At 40.3% G+C, this 17,878-nt stretch overlaps 1 protein-coding gene across 1 annotated transcript; it reads right to left on the bottom strand.

The window, feature by feature from the left end:
- Nucleotides 1-79: 79 nt before the first annotated feature.
- SERINC1 (serine incorporator 1) lies at nt 80-17,157 on the bottom strand. The gene is made up of 10 exons (XM_082047749.1): nt 17,039-17,157; nt 11,265-11,426; nt 9,739-9,932; nt 6,531-6,610; nt 6,208-6,345; nt 5,079-5,248; nt 4,868-4,958; nt 3,599-3,740; nt 3,258-3,488; nt 80-1,737 (listed from the first exon to the last, which is right to left on the bottom strand). The coding sequence occupies exons 1-10, from the start codon at nt 17,075-17,077 to the stop codon at nt 1,599-1,601; spliced, it is 1,386 nt and encodes a 461-aa protein (XP_081903875.1). The 5' UTR covers nt 17,078-17,157; the 3' UTR covers nt 80-1,598.
- Between the last annotated feature and the right edge of the window lie 721 nt (nt 17,158-17,878).

Here is a 17,878-nt window from a genome sequence, read left to right as displayed (position 1 = left end):
CTGCCCCAACAGAAAAGATGGGAATAAAATCCGAAACCATACACTGTTCATGTTTGGCAGTAGTACAAGACATCAGAAGTCACTGGCCATCTTCATCCAAATTTATTCATTAATAAGGTAACAATGTATTCCAAATTATTACAAACCTTTACTAATCTTTCCATTACCATCTGATGTTTGACTGACATGTCAGACCTCTGCAATAACTGTCAGTGTTTAGGTGCAGAATTAAAATAAAAGCTTAGAGAATAATTAGCAACAGGAAGTAACAGTATAAACACCACGGTTAACAGATCAGCATGACATCTGCTGAAGGCTCTATGGTCACTCCCAGTCAGGCTGCTCTAGTCTCAAGCTGTAGTGAATAACAGAGAGGTATAAGTAATGCAGTTTACCTACTTCAGTTACAAAGCAGCAAGCACAAAAGCATTTAAGATTTCATAACTGCACAGGAACTATACAATATTTTAATAAAACAGATTTATGTCTTACCTCATGCCTAGATACAGACTTCTTAGGCTCAAGTCCATCTCTGGCAATGGACAACAAGCAAAATACTTAATACATTAAAAGATTTCAAAATTTAGAGCCCAAATATATTAAGAAACACTTCTATTGAAGCCTCAGTTAATGCAAGTCTCCTCTTCAGTTACTGTAGTTTCAGTGCTCCTTTTCCTCAATTTCTTTTTTAACCACAATACTCAAAAAATTCCTCTGAAGGGCTTACATAGTTTTCACCACTCAGCTCCTTGCAAACTGTGATTGTAGCTTAATCAAGAAAGAAAGTGGCACACAAAACGCCAATAAATTACAGCACAGCTATACCACTTGACCTACTTCTAGAAAAAAAAAAATAATAATACATAGATGCACATTGTAAACAGGTGTCTTAAAAACATGCTTCTGAGCATCTGGTAGCAGGATGTTTTTCCCCAGACTGTCTGTCCTCCTGTCTGCAATGGGACACATCAGACCCAACAGCACCAAGGAGGAGATCAGCTCCTCTGCAGCTTCAGGTGCGAGTTTCCCCGTTTAACATCCGTGCTCAGGGTCCTACTGCCCTCAGTGCGGGACAAGGTCAGGCTGTTGGTGCCAAAAGGCTGCGAGATGTCCTGTAAACTCTAACGAGCACAATTTTGCATCTAACAACACTTACTCAAGCCATACTTTGAAATCAAGGCAACAGGGATTATCAAAGGCAGCCCCTCCTTCGCTTGCAAAGCCTGATCTAATACTGTTTTGTTATCCTAATCAACACTTGCACTTTTTTTCCTACAGCTATTTAATGCAATTGAGGGGAAAACACCTACTTCCAAAAGGTGCTGATCTTACATCTAATGCTCCGAAAGCACTCAATCTAGGAGTAATCCTATGAAAACCATCATTATAGCAATTGTCACTGAGCTCAGATAGAAAAAGTCATTTAGTGAAATGACAAAAGACATGATTCAAGGTAATCATGCAGAATAAAGCAGGGCATACTACATGGGTAGCACACGCGTGTGTGCACACGCACACAACTGCACTATTGTCTGGAATACCATTTGTTTCAAAGACACGGGGAAGCTAACACACAGTCTCCCTAGAGAGCAGACAGCTTAGTCAAAGTCACGGTTTGTAAGAACCAGCGGAGCAACCAGAGTCCACACGTACAGCACGATGCCAATCCAGCTGGAAGATATCTTCACCCACACAGACGGCCATTTGCTGGTCATTGTCTCATAGGAAGAATCCGGACTGTGAAAGAAAGAAATGAAAAAAAAGATGATTTGCAATTTTTGTATGACATACCTGTGTAATAAGCCATTCTTTAACACTGTTTTCACAGGTGGCCATTTTCACTTTGGCTCCACGCCACAAAGGACACCTCTACCCTTCTTCCAAGCAGTTCTAGCCAATCTACACAGGAACACCATTTGTAAGTTGGTGTCACAGGAAGGCAAAGAGCAACAGCAACCCAAAAAAAATATTTAGTAGAAGATGCTGTCAAGAAACAACTATGAGGAATCTCTAAGTAAGGCTATGGGAAGGAATTGGATAGCATTTATAGATACAAATAATGTGTTTTACCTTGCCAAAAGACAACACCTAGAATTAATGATCTTGTGTCATACTGACCCAAGCAGGGCCACAAATCAAATCTGCAGTGGGACTATCTATTAAGAGTTACTTTTGAAGGAAACACCTTTCTAGTGTTGCTATCTTGATGCAACTTGTCCTTTAACAATTTATTAGAGACCATAATTTTTATTTTTAAATTCTGAAGAACATCTGCTCAAGCTGATAACACAATTCACACTTAAGAGGACTATGTTCGTGTCAAGATTTTTCCAGGGAGCAAACAACCTTATTTCCTTCCACCAGACCCTGTCACAGAATGCCTGAGGTCAGAATAGGCCTCTGGGGGTGATCTTGTTCAACTCCCCTGCTCAAGCAGGATCATCTGGAGCCAGCTAAGGAGGATTATGCCTAAATGACTTTTGAGTATCTCCAAAGATGGAAACTTCACGACCTCCCTGGGCAACCTGTGCCAGTGCTCAGTCACCCTTTCAATAAAAAAGTGTTTCCTGATGTTCAGAGGGAACCTCTCATGTTTCAGTTTGTGCCTGCTGCCTCTAGTCCTGTCACCATGAAAAGACCCTGGCTCCAACTTCTTTGCCCCCTCCCTTCAGGTATTTACACACAGTGATAAGATCCCCCTGAGCCTTCTCTTCCTCACCTCTCTCAACCTCTCCTCATACAACAGATGCTCCAGTCCCTTAATAATTTTTGTGGCCCTTCCCTGGATTCTTTCCAGTCTCTCTTGTACTGGGGGGCCCAAGACTGGACCCAGCACTCCAGGTGTGGCCTCACCAGCGCTGAGTAGATGGAAAGGATTGCCTCACTCAACCTGCTGGTTTAACATGTCCTATCTCTCCTTTCTTGAGCTCTCTGTACCAGACATGAATCTAGTGTTTATTTATTTTTAGTCATTTTAGAATTCAAGACTCTATCCTGTTCACTTCAGCAGGACATATTTCAGCAGTCCAGCAAGTCTTAAGAATTATCCTAGAAAATATGATAGGCACTTGTGAACAAGGCTGGCAACTGCAATTTTCAAACACAATTAATCTAATATGGATCAAACAGTATCCTTCCCTTGAGAAGTCCCATTCAAGACCCACATTCCTCAGAGCAAACACATATGCCTCCTGTCCAGCTAAAGTCAGCATTTTCTATGCTCATTATTAGCACAATATATTATCAAACGTAAATACCTGTACCAGTTGGTAAGTGTCATCATGATATACAACGATGCCAGGAAAAGCATGAAATGAAAGAAAGAGTAACTGTAAGTAACTCCATCCCTCTCATTATCTATAGCTCGATGAACGTCATCTCCATCATCAAGGGAGCCATCACTCCTGGGCATTCCATCCTCTATCAGCGTTGATTCATCGCTGGTCAGCATCAGCTTGTTGACCTGGCTGTTGTTGGATGTCCGGATGCTGTATTTGACAGGAAAAGGGCACAGTACAGTTACCCAAACAAATACAATTTACAATCTGACAATGAGAAGTAATACAAGTTAATAGCAAATTCTTTAAAAGACTGTTACCTTGAATAGAGAACACACAGCAAAAATAAAACCAGTCCTACAATTCCTTGTGCATCCCACCACTGAACTACCTGACCTTGGGTTGGAGTGGTGGTGCTGTTGTAACCAATGATGCTCAGCAAGCTTGGGTTACAGCGCCTATCTGTGGGGGGAAATGACATTAGAACTTAAATAAAACAAGAACTGAACAAAGATTTAACAGTACATTTCCACACCGAATGCATGGTAATAGAAAGAAACTTTGTAACCATGACAGCCTTGAAGTAAAAGAGCTTTGAATCTAATTTTAGCCTATTGGGTTTCTCTAAAGCAGACAAATGACAGTATGTGGCATAAAAAAATCTCTCTCTTTGAGTGGACAAAGGATTTTAAACTTATATAAGATAAGCATCAACTGCTTTACTGTTACATCTCATATAATTAAAAGCAACAAAATTCAAATGCTCTGCATATTAAGCTCTCAAAATTCTACCATGAGAAAACAAGTCTGACAAACACACAGTCTATAGATGGGGTAGAAGAGTCGTCTCAGAGTTGGAAAAGAATGCTACAAAGTCAGCTTCATATTATCGACAGTTCCAAACCTACAGCATCCACAGATAACACAGATGAAACAGCTGAAAGTAGCAATCTTATTTCCCCACAATTACTGGAGGAATTAGATATCACTCATATATATGCTGTTACACAGGAGCACGGAAGATCGTCTATAATTAAAAAGGCCAGAAATGAAATCAAAACCACCAAAATCATTCTTTGGCAGTTTATTTTAATCACCAGAATTTCTGGTTTTATTTATATATATATTTTATTTTTAGAGATGCTCAGTTGTTTTCAGACATATGAAACATTGAAAAACTTTATTAACACATTTTTAAATATTCTCACTTAGGAAAAATACAATCGCAGCACCTCACTGACCAGGTAAGAAACCTGAAACTTGGTAGGGAGATGATCCTTCCACACATCTTGAAAGATTTGTGATACTCTGAAAAAATCTAATCTTTAGAATACTGAAATCCTGCCAGTAATGGGTAGAAATTCTTCCACATGATAAACATAAGAGCAAATGAAAAACACATTACCTTTGGAAGAACTATTTCTTCAGTATCATTACAGAAAGTTGGGGTGGGGGGAGAGAACACAAACTGAGTCCTGCCTCTAACCTGCATGCATTACAGTACCTCATTCTAATATTGCTTTGCAAAAAGGTGAAGATACAATTTACTGCTGATTACCCAAAAAGCTTTATATTGCTACTATGCTTACCTGGTTCATTGGTCATAGCTGACCAAGTCAAATACATCGTATAAATTGTGATCACAGAAGACTGCAGCAAACCAGATCTTGGCTGAGATTCCTATACGAAGAAGTCAGGAAACAGCGAAGTTAAGCAATTAAGAGATCTCAGGCATAATTACAGGTTTCTGGGACTCATAATACAGAAAAAAATAAAAAGGCAACAGAATTAAAACTATACCTGAATCCTTGGCAGAATTGACATTACAGAAGCACCAATACACAGCAGCATATTAACACTGATAAAGGTCTTGTTTTCAGAACAACCTTCCGGGTGAGTGTAATAAACATAAAACAAGACAATGGCTACTAGAGACAGCAGATAATTGACAGCTGTAGCTGACAGCAGAGCTGTGAAAAGAAACAAAAACAGTTTATTAACTGGTTAATGGAGAGTATTAAAATTGAAGTAATATTGCATGATTATCAGGTTTTAGTTACGCTATACAACTACAGAATTAGAGAGCGGCTAGGCACACTGAAATGTAAAGGAAATAAGTTCCTCTCAATACTCCAAGGTGTTAAAAGGAAAGAACACAATAAATGGATAGCCTGAAGCCATACTTGATTCTCTAGTGCTCTAACAGCAACCAAGAGCAAATATGAAGGAATACGGTCATACTACATACACTTTGGTGAAAACAATAAAAAAAGAAACTGAAGAACTACTTCTCCAACAGAAGGAAAACCAAAATCTTATTTCCAAATTCCTTCTTATTGAAAACATTAAAGAGTGAACTGGCCATTGCATGAAGACAGGATGTGCTCTCTTTTTAACACCTGAATTATCACATCTGAAATGTTTTATTAAAATCAATATATCATTCATCCAGTGAGATTACTTGTACTCTCCTCCACTATCTCGGCCTTTCACTCAGCATATACCTTTGAAGAATGACCAACTGGCAGACAGAAAGAAAAAAGCAAGTATTTGAGATGCTTGTGCTCAGCATGAACCAGAACCAGGCTAGCTCATTTTTAATCAGTGCTAAGATGTAACAAGACATGTGGCTGAAATGACAAAAACACACCACTACAACTGCCACTTCCCTGCTACCATAAACTGATGACCTTCTCCCAGGGATTAGCTCTTATTACTCAGAGGCTACTGCCCCTCTCCCTGCTCCCTCTTATTTAACTCAACATCAAAAGGACAGCAAAACAATGGAGCTAAACTACACCTTCTGAGAAAATGGTACTTATGCACAAAGTAGCTCTTCTGCACTCTGGTAAATGGATTACTCAGTGAATAACTCATTTGGCATAATGTACAATGACATTTAAAACTTAATTGTAGTGCAGTCCTGTACCTGCATACCAGCATCTTGAGTTTCCTTCTTCCATTTTTTCAACCCAAGATTCATTCCAGGAGTGGGCAAAGTCAATAAGCAAGACCAGTTGAATAAGAATAAAGCAGAATGCTCCGGCCATACCTACATAAAACCACACTAAAAAAGAAAGAAACCAAAATCAGTTCAGAACCACAGACCTGTCTTAATGTCTCTAAACACAGTACAGTGCTATAGTTACACAGCCAAGATAAAAAGTATTAAGACAACAGCATACACTTGAGTTTTGTATTAAAAACAGTTATGATTATACCATGATACAGTGGAAGACAATATTCCCTTACCAGTTGTAAATGGTCCCTCTGGTATGAAGAAAGCTCCAACACTAATTGCAAGTGCTGTTGCAAATTTAAAGAACCAGAATCTAAAGAGAAATTTAAAAAAGAGTCAGGCAACTGCCAAAGTCTGATCTAATTCACAAAAACTCAAAAGTACACAAAATGCACATCCTTAAAAGTTTGTGGGATTTTGTTTGCCTTTTTTTTTATTCATTCTTAATGCACTTCTTTTGAAGTAGAATAACAATCTTATTTTATTTGCCCAAGACTTTTGTTCTCCAGAAAGTTATGCTTAAACTGTGCCAGACAGACACTGAGTATGATGCATTTCCAAGAGGTATCTCACTGATGTATTACAAATGAAGCTAGGGTAGAATATAATTCTCTGTTTGTTTGGGGTTTTTTTAAGAAGGTTTTTAACTAGAGCAGTGAGATTATTGAACTGCCTGCATATCAGAAAAAAAAAAAAAAAATCGGTTAAAAGAATCCCTATCTGTTCTTAATATCAAAACCAGAAAGGCAGCAGATGTGGTTGATGCCTGCAATGACAGAAGACATCATCCTGGAGTTCCCTACCAGCCTCAATTTCCTACAAGAGAGAGAGAAAAAAGCCTGGATTATTCCCACTTAGACCCTTTAGGCCTGCATCTGATGAGGATTTATGACAACAACAAAAGCAAAGGATTTATCCTTCACAGAAAGGACACAATCAATTCTAAGTCCCCTTTCCAGTGAAGCAGAACGGGATTTTTTTCCACTAAAAGACAGGCACTCATGGACAAACAGAACAGACCAGATGTCTCCTAGAAAGCAGACAAGGAAACACCTTCCACCGAAGATTCACCAAACTCACGCCAAGTACAGACTGTGTACAAATATATCCTGCATAGCGAACTTCAAACCAAAAAGTCATGACAACAAAACCATAAGAAGGTGAAGACTGTTTTGGCAGTTCCAAATAGAGACACGGTACCATCAACATGTCTTTGTGCAATATTCAGTTTTGAAATACATGTACCGCATCCCCACAATGTCAAACACTCGCGTGGTTCCCAGGTCTTCTACCCCTTTCCATACTTTGGTCATCATCACCTGACTGTGGCAGCCAGAAAGGCAGACTGAACTTGTTCAGAGGAATAAATTCCCATTGTGTGGAGAAGAACTATGTGAGATGACAGAATTGCAGAATATGGAAAAAAAGGACTAATGCACTGAAATATAAAAAAGTGACTTAACGTAGTTTGAAACGGAATTAACTTGTAACATTTGCTGTGTAATATATACCCCACTAAAACTAGTTTTTGAATCCACGTGTGGAATATTTTTTTAATTCAACATAATTCTCAATTATAGAAATAAGAACAGGTTCAAGCTTGTATAAGTTTCATCTCTAATTCCAGACTTTTAAATTTTAAGGGATCTTAACAACCTACCCATATAAGCCAAAAGTAATATTTATCTGGAATAACATCTACATTTGCTATGCATTCTGTGTGAGCCAGCAATGGTCTTCTGAATGCATTATAACTGATTTTTTTTCTGTTATTATTATTACTACTAACATGAGGCAACAAACCATTCTGACTGCTGTCACAAAAGCCACGAAGGTGAACATTGACACTGGACCACATTACTGGGCTTAACTTGCATGCAAGTATGAAATACTACACATACACAGGAAACCAAATATTCCAGATATTTCAAATCCCTGACAGAAAGATTACATTGCAAAGTGTTACTAAAGATACATATAATTTCAAAAATCAAAAGCCATGGTTTTCATAAAGCTCTCTCTAATGCATGCTATTGAAGCAACTAGTTATTACAGAAATCTTGGAAGTAACATTATTAAATATTTTACCAGTAACTGTTAACAAGTATAATTATTCCTTTCATCCTAGTGCTGACACCTGATTGGCTAAGAAGAGTCAACTGCTATGTGTTACATAAATAGTCCCTAAACTTGTGCTGGAAAGCACAATTCCACAAACCAGCATCAAGAAGATCCCAAACACTTACGAAGCGGTTTTACATAAAAAGATTCCACACCATGTAAAAGGCATCTTTTATTGTAAAAAAACCACAGTGTTGACACAGTATGCACCTGAACCATTTTCTTCTTGCTTGTAACAAGTTATGTTCTCCTGAACAAAGCAGGGCAGGGGGGAAGGGCTGAACTGAGTTACTGCTGCTAACACATCTTAATACTGTACCCAGCCTCTTTTTCTTCATACCAAAACAAACAAAAGAAGTAAACAAAGCAATATTCTGCTGAGTCTTAATTATTTTCTTTCCCCCTACAGAAGTAACATGAAGTTTTTTCTCATTTTATGATAAAAATGTTTAATCTTATCACACTGAATAGAAAATAAAATTACTACTTCATTTTTATGGCTTAGCTGTTGACAGTTTCCATTAAATAAAACCACCTTGAAAAAGTAATAGTTTAAGCAATCACTGTGACCACCAAGACCAGGCACCACAAATGGTTTTATGCTTTTTCATACCTTGCCCTATTACAAAAATCTCCATCTCTCTGATTCAAGAAGCTGCATCACACTTAGGCTGAGCTTCCAGGAAAACTACCACTTGTGTCAACCTGCAAGCTGAAATCCTACTATAATGTTCCATCTGATAATCCTAACTATAATGAAATACAAAAGAAAAATTTATTGGGAAGCTCAAAACTACATACATCTCTCACTCTTCTTTATGCAGAGGAGGACACAGAAGATAGCAGAGGGGGAAAAAATATGCTATACATCTATGTGTGTGTATATACACATATATGTAACTGTTACCATCCTTGAAATAAAACTGCTCAGCAAAGAGCAAGCCCTTACAAATATCAAAGTTAGGAGGATGTAATTCCTAGAAGACAGATGAGGCTTTTAATATTTTTATTTGCTGAAAACATCTTAGTGGAATGAAACTTAGTGCCATTATTCATCTGTGCATTTTGTCATCTTTGGACAAAAGGAGACTCTCTAATCTTAGGAAACCTCCAGACAGATGATGCACTTTAATAATTCAGGCTCTGAAAAGCAACAGCCATGTGTATCTTTTCCTCTTATAAAAATTAATCTGAAATTGTTTGTTTGTTTGTGGAACAGTAAATTTGACAAGCAGCATGCTCAGCCACAGGCTTTATTTCATAGTAGCTGTATCTTATCTGTGCATACCACCCATCTCAGTTCTCATTTCTATACCTTACCCATTGTGCACCGCTGCCCTTGGGTCGTTGCTGCTCTTCACTTTGATCATCAATAAGGAGAAGAGAAGGAAGAACATGGCCATACCGAAGCACACACGGTACACAGCTTTGTAACCAACGAGTACATCGCAATTCACGTGGCCATGCACACCAGGAATACTTGTTCCCATCCCTCCATCACAAAATCCGGGAATCTGTGATAAATACAAGACACTTCAGGGACTTCTAAAAGGCGTCCTGTGAGTAAATAACTGTTAGCAATTTATTAATATACAACTCATTAATACTGTAACATTATGCAACTATTAACATTACTAGAAAATATGACACTGAAGGGCTGTATTGTTAGTTACAGTCAAACCAGAATATTAAACACATTCAGGGAAAAGTATCCCTTATAGGCAAATTCTATACAAAAACATACTATTAACGGTGTGGTGTTATTAGTAATTTCAGAACTTCTCAAAGAAAAACAATTTTGACTTGTTGATCTGAATCAGAAGATACATAAAAGATCTATGATTTGGTAAATTTGACACTTCCTACCAGGTTCATGACATAGCCAGCCTGCTTACATCTCTTTAATACAGAAACAGCCTCTTCCCCAAAAAAGTAACATCACAATCATTAGAACCATCCAACGCTTCCTTACGAAACAGCTGAGAATAACCTTTCCAGTCACTACCAGAACATGAATAACACCTTTTTTGAAGTAAAATCATAGTCCAGGAGGCTGTAATTTTCTTTCCTAGGTGACTAACATGGTTCTTACTATACCACACCGAAATAAACATTTGCAAATGAATCACCTTGGGGGGCGAAAAATCAAATGCATGCCTAATAGATGTTACTGTCTGCTAGAAAAAAAATCAAGGCAGCTTAACAAAGACTAACAGAACCAAAGCACACACAAACCAAGTTCAGTGAATCTGTAAGCTCTCCTATAGCTCAAATTATTACTCTTATTTTCCATGCATTATCGTGTCTTCATATAAGTAATAAACCGTAAAATCCTATAAGAACTTCCCAATATCCTTAGTGAAAATTATGCTACTGTCATTAGTGAAAAATATTTTTGTTATGCATTTGCAGACTTTAAAACAGAATTTTAACTAGTGCAGCACAATGAAACTAGAAGACATCTTAGACTGTGGTTATTTTTGATTCTTTCATTAGCAGCAATCAAAATTAATCAAGTGCCACAAATACAAGCATCTCAATAATATATAATTTTAAACTACACAAATATAAATTGTATTTTCTTATTTGATAAAAGATTTTACTCTTTCTGCTCTGAGCTAGTAAAGAGGAGGTGCAGCTTTTTTTTTCTAAATAGTGGGACAATCACTGCATAGATAAAAAGCACAAGTTGGTTATCTGATCTACAATCAAATTAATGGTGACTGTGAAGCACAGGTGGCAGCACAATTACATATTTCCAAATAAAACCCATGCTTTCAAGATGTTATTTACAATTATCTCTGACATTTGTTCTACTAAATATATTAGCAAAGAAGTAACCTGACCTTCTTCAGCTGCTCTTCCATCCCTGGTATTAGCATCACACAGGCAACGCTCACTCCAAGAAGTAAAAAGAATGCATAAATCAGGCGAGTTATGGTGGAGTTGTTTCCACTGGGGCAGCATCGGCAGAGCAGGCATGGGGCACTTCCACATAAGCATGGTATCTGACAGAGAGACAAAACACAAACCAAATTATTTGAAAAGTTTTGCATTACCAGATTTCAATATTTAATCAGGCTGTGCAGATCATCAGAAGTTATGATGGAAAGTGACTCATCCTACACATCTCATCACTGGTGTAGACTAAGGCACTGCAACATGTTACAGAGCCCACTAACAATATTGACAGCGCTTCCTAATGTACCACTGCATGGTGAAATTAATGCTAATTCAAAAGTAATCATTTAACCCTTCAGAGGAAATAAAGACTGGATTCAGGCTTATTTGCTCTCTTTAATTTTATCTAGTTTCAGCTAAATGAGACACCAAGTATTGCTTTTAGATAACAACTACATCCTCCCTTCCACAACTGCAGAGATTGAACAAGTACACTGCAGAAAAAGAAAAAGAGTGCAACTGGGATCTAAACACACTTTCAAAATCTGGCAGAGCCGGCCACAATCCTCACTAGGGCATAAACATGACTGGACCACAAGCAATAGGTAAAACAGCCTAAAGCTCAAGTTGCAATTTATTGCACATTTAGCAACTACTCATGTATAACATAGTTCTCTGCCAGCTGGCAAAATTACTTTATGCAATGTGAAAAAGTCACAAACCACAAGAACAAAGCAAACACAAAGTACACACATTATCATCACTGCCAAATATCAGCAGCAAAAGCGGATAGGAATGTTGTACAGTTGCATTATTACGAGGCAAAAAATTAAGACAAAAGTTACTTGTATTCAATTCTTAAACAAAATTGCGGGAAGAAGGAAAGGGAATAGATAGTGCTGCAGTGGAATTTAAAATTAAAAAAAAAAAACCCAACAAACTTTATCCTGTTGCAATTTTCTGCCACTTGCTAAGTGACAAGAAGAAGAACAAGATTCCATATGTAAACATAAGCCAATAGAGGAGAGGTACAATTGAAATGTTTGAGGGTTGGGTTTTTGTTTTTTTATTTCCAAATAAATTATTTTGCCTAGAAGACAATATCCCAGAGAGCAGTCAACAGCTAAGTTTTGGAGGCCACATGTTTTTCAGCTAAGGTAAGTTACTGAGCAAGCAGTGCCCTATCTGAGCTACAAGAGACGACACAGCCTCTGATGAAGACACTGAAGGACAGTAAAACCAGCTTCTCCCCCTGCACATGGGCAGGGACGCCTCAGTCATGAAAAAAGCCACAGGTGTCCATCACTGCGTCAAAGACACCCAGTCAGTCACATAAGAACATGACTAGTTACACGGCCACATGACCAGTGCATGTCAATCACCCAGTATGACTGGCATGTATCAGAAAGTTTAGTCATATAACAAACAAAACCACCAGCAGCCTCCTGCTACCAAGAGGGCCCAGGGGCTTGCAGGGAAGAGCAGAGGGACTGACTGACAAACCACTCCAGGCAGCCTCCTGAGAAACCCTCAGATGATCTGTTCTTACAGGTTCAACCAGACACACATACCGGACTCACAAACTGCATCTTTTAGATAATTTTCTTGTATTCTTTTCATACTTGTGTTCCTTTCCAAGGATAGAGGAGCCGTGAATTTCGACTCTGCTATACTACAGAATAATTTTAAAATTAGAAAATTTCACTATTAATCTTTCCTTGCTAAAAAAAGTAAAACTAAGTAAATTCTCATTGTAACTATTTGAGTAGGTAAAAGATTTTTTAGCTGCCCTTCTCTACCTCCTTCTCCACTCAGCATCATTATAGCACAAAGAGTACGAGGGTACTGATTCCAATAGAGGTTTCATCTCAATATAAGATTTTTTTTACAGTGAGAACAATCAGTCACTGGAACAATGTCCCCATTGGTGTGGTAGAGTCCCCAACACTGAAGGTTTTCAAGATGCAAATGCACAAGGTGCTAGCTTATCTAGGCTCCCTTTCCCATGAAAGGGTGGAACAGACAGTCCTTCAAGGCTGTTCTATGACTGTAAGCAACTACATTAGAGGCATCTGTGCTTAGTAAGCAGGAAACATATGACAAATACTGTCTTAGGATGTATTAGGATTTTATAGTACTAATGTATTACACTATTTCTTCCCCACATACAAATAACTTTTCTAGTGAAGAATATCTCTATTGTCTGCTCAAAAAAAATACTTTCTTGAACTAATTCCATCTACGTGAATATTTTAAAAGATATTGTTGAATAAAAGGTTGAATTTGGCAGCACAGGATACAAGTCTAGGCTCATCTACTGCAGAAAACTTGGTACAAGGACCATCTGGCATAAAGTCACTTATCTGGAGAACCCCTGTATTAAAATGTTTATTAAATGCCTGAGTAATTGAAGAAGCTTCCTCCTGACTGAACCAAGGACAGGAATGCATGTATCCCGGATGTTTCTAGAGACACAAAAGGCCCACAGTGGCTGAAAAAAGATTACTGTCCCCCACCCCCAACAGGAAACAATATGCCCCAAATTTAAGTGTCTGAGCTTCAACACCAACTTTTAAAACATTATGCCCCCAAACAGCTCATTCTTACAAGCTGTGATCATGCACATCTCTGTACAAGAGACACCTATTGATAATTTGTGCAAGCTGGCCACTTCTACAAGGAGTCACATTACAGTCCAAGTCCCTGTTTCTTTTGGTAAGACAGAATAAAATACATAACATTCCAATCAAATAATATTATACGACTGGCAAAAAACACTTCTAACATGTAACAGACTTCAAAAAGAACAGAACATTCAAAAAGAACATCCATCCCACAGAACTGAGTTTATCAGCAGAGAAAACAATGGCAGTTTGTGCCACTTTCTTCCTAAACTCAGAGCTCACCTTCCAAAAAAATACTACAGTACAACCTACTACACAGATCAAGGCTTGATATTAACTCCCCAGGTGAAGCCCAGCTTAGTCATCGATGCAAAGAGTTACTCTGCAAACAGTTTTGAGTTTGTCTTCCTCAGGAAGCTCAGTCAACAGTTATTAAGTCATGACTTCATAGACCTATTGCCATCCAGTAACTTTTGGACCTCCCAAGCAACTTGCATTTCTGTACGTTCCATACACATTACAAGAATATTGCAGGACAAAGGAGGAGGGAGAAAATCCCACAAAACTACTGAAAGCCGAGTATTGCTTTCCCGATGCACACAGAACAAGTTTTGAATATCAAACATAATCTTCTTACTGGGGTAATGACCACATTAGTATATACAGAATTAAGTATTCACAAGAACATTAAGCCCCCCGGCTGGGCCTAGTCAGGTCTCAGCTACATCATCCCTACTCATACGCTTAAAGGAACTGATTCAATCAAGATCTTTGCCTTCACAGAGAATATTAAAGTAAAAGAATCAGCAGCTGAGCTATTTCAGAGAACAGAGCAACAGAGGAAAGAACCAACAGAGTGAAAACAGCACTGCCTCACCAATCTAGGTCATCAGGATCAGACTTTTGATGAGATGATAGTGCTCTTAAGGCCTCCCCCCTACCCTACCCTCCATCTCTGACAGGCTCATCTTTGCTCTTAAAAACACTAAACTGAAACATTGCCTGACCAGTGCACAGCAGGGCAGAGCTACAATAGCACCACACAAAAGTTCTAGCAGAAATAGAGGTGTGAGGCTGGATGCTGCTGTCAGGTACCCAGAGTAGCTCTGCATGGCCCAACACATGACCTCGCAGAGAAGCTGCACAGCTGAAGCGACACCAGCAGTAGCGTTTTCCCAGACAGAAGCGGAGCAGTGATCCCAGCCATGGCACAGTCTGCCCTAGGACAAACTCCACTACAGCTGGCTCCTCTGCTACCTCACCCTCTCAGTTTATTTCTTTCTGAGCCTTGAATGGTGTGTATACTGACATATCCTTAGAGACCAGTGCAGAATTCTCCTATAGGAACTATCGTTTAGGCTTTAAGTGCTGATTAGCTACGGTTTTATAAGTGGAAAGAAAATAAACGCTTTAAAGCCACATGGGAGGGGAGCCCCTCACTTGTTTGGGCACTTTAAAGGAAGGGATGGATGGTGTTTAGTTACCGGCAGTAAATTTGACTTAATCAAGATTATGTGCTCATGTAAATGATTTTATCTAAAAGATTAGCCGAATTTCTCTGTACAGAAACACTCAAAACCAACAGCAAGTATGCAGGGTCTCTTCATGCTCTATGAACACCAGCTAGTTATCAGAAAAGCTGTTTATGCACTTGAAAATCCAGCATATATCAGCTCAAGTATTTGGATTAAAATCTATAGTTATACTGTCACTTAGTATTTGACAATAATTAAAAATGTTAACGTTAACTATATTCAGATAGTAATTAAAGCCTAACTGGCTAATCCATTAAGTAGTGTATAAAATGTTAATTAAAGCAAAACAAACACTAACAGTACTTTGTTAGCAGGGTGTTATCAGTGGTCTACATGCTTATTTACAGGCAATCTGCCTGGAAGCTTAGCTCATACAGATCTATCACTTTGATGATAATTTCAGAGAATGTGCACAGGAGATTAAGGAGTTAAGTATCATCTCTCTAATTAAATACATGGGGAACCAAAGCTCATATATATTGATAGCACAAAACAGAGCAGTTTGGATCAATATACGGTTTTGTTAGATCATTAAACTGTGTCTGTTTGAACTCCTGTTTAAATACACATAATTCCATTTAATCCAAGTATGGCATAATATTTTTAGTACAGAAAATTCAGGTTTTCACAACCCAACTGACATTTCAAACTCAAATATCTGAAGAGTCACGATCCATCTGATTGTGTCCATTTGCATTAGAACTAGATTTGGAAAGATATTATCACTTAAAGATAAGACAGCAATGCCTCAACTGCAAAGACGACTACCATGCAGGATCTCTATCGACTTCTATGTTTTTATGGACAGTACTAACAGTTTTAAAACCACTTCAAAGTATGTTTTCTCGTTAAGGAAAATCCGCTGTCGATGCTCAGCATGGGGCTGACACATCACCACGAACCACTGTGCAGTGAGAAAACGATGCCTGGGTAAGACAAAGATGCTACAAGGGGTGGAGCTGCTCAAGACAAAGCCGTAAGAAAGAGGAATTAAATACAATCACTAGGACCAAGACAACACGAGAGTTTTGCTCTTCCCGAAAAGAAACGCCGAAGTTCCTAAGCGTTTAATGAGATTTTGAGTCCTTTACAAATTTGGGGAGGGGGAATTTTAGCTGACACAGTAACGCCTCCCGCACAGTAAGGCGGATTCAGCAGCAACCAGCAGCGCGACAGGCCGCTCTAAATCAGCACGAAGCCGCCCATGGCCCCAGCGAAACGGCTTCGGCAGATCCCTGGGGAGACCCCGGAGACACCCGAAATGGGAGACCAGGGTGGGGGCGCGGCCCAGGGCCCGCGCCCTCCAGCCTGCCGGGGGTAGCGCCCGGCCCCGAAGCAGCGGGGGCGGCGGCCGCTCAGGGTGCAGAGAGCCCGGGGGGGTGCGGGTGGGGAGGCAGCGCCACAGACACTCCTGGGAGACAAAGCTCCGGGGCGGGGGAAGCGGGGAGGGGGACGACGTGCGAGGCCCGGGGAAGGGGCGGCGGGACACTGGCCGCAGGCTCCGGGCCTGCGACGGACAAAGAGGGGTAAGGAAGCACCACCCGCCTGCCCCCGCCTTACCCAGCTCGCCATGGAGCAGAGGCCCAGGACGCCGCCCATGGTCCGCGGCGGGATCCGGATCCTCAAAGATGGAAGCGCCGCGGCCCCGGGTTGTTTACCGCTCCCAACGGCGCTTCCGGGTGCTGTGACGGTATCGTCACGTCACTTCCGGCAGGAGGGAGACAGGCAGCCGTCTCCGTTGCAGCCGCCCTTGATTGCGGGTCCGGGACCGGTCGCGGTTGGGCCGCGTTGTCCCTGCCCTTGTGACTGGGGAAGGCGCCGGCCTGCGGGGCGCACCGCTGCAGGTGGCGGCTGGCCCGCGGCCTCGCTGGTCAGACCCCTGCATGGGCGCTGGCAGCCGCTGCCATGGCGGCTGCTGCGCGGTGGCTGCTTGCGGCGCCGTCGCGTTTCGGTCAGCTCCCCTGATGTGTTAGAAGGATATAAAATGGTTAATAGTCGGCCTGCGCTTCTTCATTGCCTTCTTTGCCCTTAGATGGGGTGTGGTTAGTAGGTCGATACAGGTTCTCTTCCCCCTCTACTCTGCCCTGGTGAGACCGCACCTGGAATATTGTGTCCGGTTTTGGGCCCCTCAGTTCCAGAAGGACAGGGAACTGCTGGAGAGAGTCCAGCGCAGGGCAACAAAGATGATGAAGGGAGTGGAGCATCTGCCTCATGAGGAAAGGCTGAGGGAGCTGGGTCTCTTTAGCTTGGAGGAGACTGAGGGGTGACCTCATTTATGTTTATAAATATGTAAAGGATGAGCGTCATGAGGATGGAACCAGGCTCTTCTCAGTGACAACCAATGATAGGACAAGGGGCAATGGATACAAACTGGAACACAGGAGGTTCCACTTAAATATG

This window comes from Streptopelia decaocto, assembly GCF_964273445.1.
Source record: "Streptopelia decaocto genome assembly, chromosome: 3".
NCBI lineage: Eukaryota > Metazoa > Chordata > Aves > Columbiformes > Columbidae > Streptopelia > Streptopelia decaocto.
This window is presented reverse-complemented; position numbering and strand designations above follow the sequence as displayed.

Coding starts and splice junctions, on each gene's coding strand:
- SERINC1 (XM_082047749.1), bottom strand. CDS start 17,077: ATGGGCGGCGTCCTGGGCCTCTGCTCCATGGCGAGCTGG. Junction 4,959..5,078: donor CAATTCTGCCAAGGATTCAG/GTATAGTTTTAA, acceptor TTCTTCGTATAG/GAATCTCAGCCAAGATCTGG. Junction 3,741..4,867: donor AGCTATGACCAATGAACCAG/GTAAGCATAGTA, acceptor TTCCCCCCACAG/ATAGGCGCTGTAACCCAAGC.